The 4887-nt window shown below is 37.2% G+C and overlaps 1 protein-coding gene across 1 annotated transcript; it reads left to right on the top strand.

Moving 5' to 3' along the window:
* Positions 1-441: 441 nt before the first annotated feature.
* LOC121812673 lies at positions 442-4266 on the top strand (the record flags this gene model as incomplete). The annotated part of the gene is given in 3 exon segments (XM_042215458.1): positions 442-522; positions 1146-1991; positions 3682-4266. Coding segments are annotated over 3 exon segments (1512 nt in total), but the record flags the coding sequence as incomplete, so codon positions are not given.
* Positions 4267-4887: the final 621 nt, after the last annotated feature.

The following is a 4887-nucleotide window of genomic DNA, read 5'->3' as shown; positions in this document are numbered from 1 at the left end:
GATAATTAGATTAGAATATTTTAATAGGTATGAAGGCCAGTGCTGAATTTCAAATGCATGAATCCGCTGAAATTCAGGCTTGCACAACAATGTAGGCTTAGTTACCATACTTAAACATAATAAATAAACTTATTTACCAGTGTTGTGTACCTGCCTTGGTTGTTGTTAGATGCTCCATGAACCAAGCAGCTTTCAAATTTTTCTTTCAGTTAACTTCAGAGTAGATTCCATAAAGATTGGTTAAGTTTCATTAAATAACTCTTAAATTGTTCATAACATTTGCAGCTTCATTAGCTATCCATTGTAGTATGAATCTTTTAATAGCAAAAATGTACAACAGTTTGGAATATTTCTTTGTTTTGTTTTGCATCTGGTGGAATTTGAAACACATTCTGAGTGAGTCATTTTTCTTACACAATTGTTTTTCTTTTTGTCCTGTAGGGTAAAAGAGAAACTGTTGATCTTGCCAGATGTGCAGCTGCATTTGCTATTGGTGTGCGGGAGCAATGCCACCTATCACAGGTACTGCTTCATCTGATATTATGGGGGTGTCATTGTTAACTTGTTAATAAGTCTGGTTCAATGTAAGGCTGCAACTAATGATTTTTTTTCATAATCTGTCCACTATCTTTGCAATTAATTGATTGTTTTTCATCGCTGGTTTTATTCAGCTATTACTTTCACCTATATAAGTTATTAAGAACAAATGTACATTACGAAGAAGTTAAGCACAAGAGTTGTGCAGTTCACTGCAATGTACTGTATGTAACTCTGGGCACACTCAACAGTTTAAAATAGGCTTAACAGTGTAAAATGTGTTCACTTTTAGGCATAAAAGACAAATAAAGTAGAATTACATAAAAAAAAAAATGAGGTAATCATTTGTTCACTTTATCTGTTGTAACCTTTCATGCTCCTCCATCTTGCTCGGTGCAATGTGTTTGTGCCACGTGAGTCATGCATGTGGCATGTCATGCAAAACAATGCCAATTATTGGCTGATTTCTTCTTCTACTGCTCCACTGGTAAATTACAACATTCAGTGGCTCATTAATTTGAGCTAAAGAAATAGAGTTGCATTTTGCTTCTGTTATATTTTCCATTTACGTTTTCATGTCTCTGATTTGGGGTTTTTTTCCCCATCAGAGGAGTGTCAACAACATTGTCCTTGGTGTCCAACAGTATCAAACAGCTCTTCTGACGTCCTTGAGGGGAAAAATAAAGACCATCCTTGAAAGGCAACCTGACAGCAATGGACCTTTACAACAAGAAGTTCTTTCAACACTGGACAACTTTCAGGATCCCTTTCCCATATGTGCAGCTTCAAACCTACAGGACCGTGTAACACAGATGCATTTCAACCCTGTCACACCTGAGGAGATCCTCATTTCCAAGTATGCCTGTAGAGTTAAAAAAGGAGAATCGAGAGTTCTTGCAATCAAAAACAAGTCTTTCTACTACATTCCTTTGATTGAAAGTTTGAAACAGCTATTATCCAATTCAAGACTATTTGACATGCTCAGTGCTGGACCTCAGAGTTGCCCCAACGCCAGTTTTTTGTATGACATTAATGATGGAATTATTTTCAAAACCCACCCACTGTTTTCAGAGAACTCTGCTTTACAACTGATACTCTGTTCTGATGAGATAGAAATGTGTAACCCCCTAGGGTCACGTGCGAGTGTAAATAAACTACTAATGTTTTATTACACCTTAGGCAACATAGACCCTAAGTTTAGATCAAAGTTGGCTTCCATTAAACTTCTCGCAATCGCAAAGTCTAGGGACATAGATGAGTGTGGGGTAGATATAATACTACGGAGAATCAATGAGGACTTGAAGTTACTGTACGATGGTGTTATGATTAACACTGTCAATGGGGAATTTTATTTAAACAGAGCAGTTGTTGCTGTGTGTGGAGACACTCTGGCCCAGCATGAGCTTGCAGGATTTAAGGAAGGAGTTGGTTTACGTATAGCAAATGTCGTCATTGTGAGTGTACTTTTGATGAAATGCAAGAAAATTTCAATGAACATAGTTTCACCAGACGGACATTGGACGGACACATTAGGCAGTGGATTGAAATAGAAAGGGCAACTACTGAATTTTTGAAATCCTCGCTCAAAACGACTTTTGGCATAAATAGACAAAGCAAATTAGTTGATTTCCCAGCTTTTAATCTCATAGAGCAGATGCCACAGGATATTATGCATGTAATTCTTGAAGGAGTGGCACCAATGGAAATTAAGTGTGTGTTGAAATACCTTGTTTTATCTGGAAATTTGGAATTGGACTTGTTTAATTCTGCCATGCAGAACTTTCCTTTTTCATCAGTGGACATACATGACAAGCCTTCACCAATTAGTATTGCTACTTTAGCTTCAAGTGACAACAGACTCAAACAATCCTCTGGACAAATGCTTATATTGATCAAGATTTTGCCATTCTTATTGTACAGTGTTGTAGAGAAAAATCCCTTTATCCAGTTTATTTTGGATTTAATCAAAATTGTTAAAATAGTTTTTGCCCCAGTTGTGTCTTTACAAACTGTGTCCAAACTAAAAAAAATGATAGAAGATCATCTTAAACAATTCAGGCAACTATTCCCAGAAAAAAATGTAATACCAAAGCAACATTACATGCTGCATCTTCCCTCTCAAATTATTGCCCTGGGACCTGTAATACATCATATGTGCATGAGATTCGAGTCTAAACACAGTTTTTTTAAACAATGTTCATCCAAATTAAATTTTAAGAATGTATGCAAGTCTCTTGTAAACCACAATCAGCTGCTGGAGTGTTGCCAAAGTGAAGCAGGAACTGAGCATCCGATATTTGTAAATGAGAAAGAACTAGGTCCTATATCAGAGGTTGCTAATATGGACCATTTGCAATCAAAGGTTGTAGATTTTTTGGGGATTGAAGATACTATACATCATGCCCGTTAGAGTAAAGTGTAGAGTAAAGCTTATTTTACATGGAAACAAATACATCTGTGACAGGTCTCTTATACTCATTTCAGCAAATGGTTTAAACCCTATCTTTGGACTTGTAAAAAACATTTTTATTGTTAATAGTGTACTTTATTGTTTTGAATACCAGGTCTATGAAACATTGGGTTTCAACAAAGACTTTCTTGCCTATGAAATTGCAATTCCCAACCTTGCCCAAGCAACTGAACTGACTGATGTTGAAGACCTACTTGATTTTACGTCATATTACCCAGTCAATTTCAGAAACAGTGTCTATGTTATGACAAAATATAACCTTGAAGATGTCCTTTCTTTAAAAACCTGAAATAAATACCTTCCAATGAGTGACTTTCTTATTTCAAGGAAAAAGGTGAATGTTTCTTATTTTGAGATAATTTTTGTTTTACACTCTATCTAAAAGCTATTTTTGCTTGAAATAAATGTAAAATGGTTCATTTTTAGATATACAGACTAAATAAGAAAAAAAAAGTAATATATACTTGAAACAAGTTTAATCATCTAACACATGAGACTGGAAACTAGCTTGTAATGTTCAAAACAAGATGGACAAGATAATATGGCTAAAATTAAGACAATAAATCTTGTCAAGCTACAAGGAATTTGCAGTGCATACAGGAGCTGGCATCCATTGGTCTGATCAAGACTGTCTTGGCGACCTCGATTTCGCTGACGATATCGCCTTACTTGAGGAAGACGAGCTGAAGCTACAGCAAGGAACGACTGATCTAAGAAGAGAAGCTGACAAGATTGGCCTGAGGATCAGCTCTGAAAAGATCATGCATGTCAGCTCCAAGGACCCACGACGAGGGATCTACATCGGGACACAGCAGCTAGAAGAAGTGGAGAAATTCACCTATCTCGGTAGCATGATTTCCCTTGACGGCGATGCGGAGGTGGATGTCAAATGCCGCATTGGAAAGGCAGCTGCGGTATTTCGGAGGATGAACAACGAGGAGATCCTGCGAAGGAGTGGCACAGTCAAACTTCACAACATCGTTGCACGCAAAAGACTCCGACTGGCTGGTCATATCCTCCGCATGGATGACACACAGATTCCAAAAACAGCGATGCACTGGCAACCCCTGGGCGTTAAAAGACCACAAGGACATCCCCGCAACACCTGGCGAAGGTCATTCCATCAAGACCTAAAGACATTGAATATATATCGTTGGAAGAAGCTGAAGCCCGGGCACAAGATCGAGCCTGGTGGTGTTCGTTTGCCACCCGATATGCCACATAAAGCATGGGAGGATCTAAGTCTAAGTCTAAAATAAAACAGTTATGGCCTCAATTTAGACCCTTGCAGGACTCCACATTAGATATGAAAATCACATTGTGTTTATCTTGCAGTTTAACCAAATAACCCAACTAGTGGTACACTACATACTGAGATCACATATCGTGCTTTATGGCGTAATAACAATAAAATGTTGGCAAAACAGTCAGATACTTTGAATGCCTAGTTGTGCAAAAGATGCACAGCTCTACTTTTAGACCCTCTCTGAAAAATGTCAATGAGAACAGACTTAGCAAATTTTAATTTAATAAGCTTTAGCAGCCAAACATAGTATTTTTTTTTATTACTCACACCCAAAAATTAATGAAGTGAAATTTTTAATCACTTTGCAAAAATATTTTCCGTGTCTGTTCCACGGTTTTTACACATCAGAGATTAAAAATATTCACACTCCTTGTATCGATCAGCCACAGCTAACATGCGTAGCATTCACAAGCACAAGCAGCATTATCATGAATTTGTTTTGCAGATTACTCGTACTTGATACATTCTAGAATCATTAATGAAACAAATTAAGAGATTTGCATGCTACCTGTCCAACTGATTGCATTCAATAAGCACTACATATATACAATTTTGCACACACATTTTGACATTC

Source organism: Haplochromis burtoni, unplaced genomic scaffold (genome assembly GCF_018398535.1).
Source record: "Haplochromis burtoni strain Fernald_Lab_line unplaced genomic scaffold, NCSU_Asbu1 Contig_727, whole genome shotgun sequence".
Lineage (NCBI taxonomy): Eukaryota > Metazoa > Chordata > Actinopteri > Cichliformes > Cichlidae > Haplochromis > Haplochromis burtoni.
The sequence above is the reverse complement of the archived record's forward strand: the minus strand, read 5'-3'. Positions and strand labels throughout refer to the sequence as shown.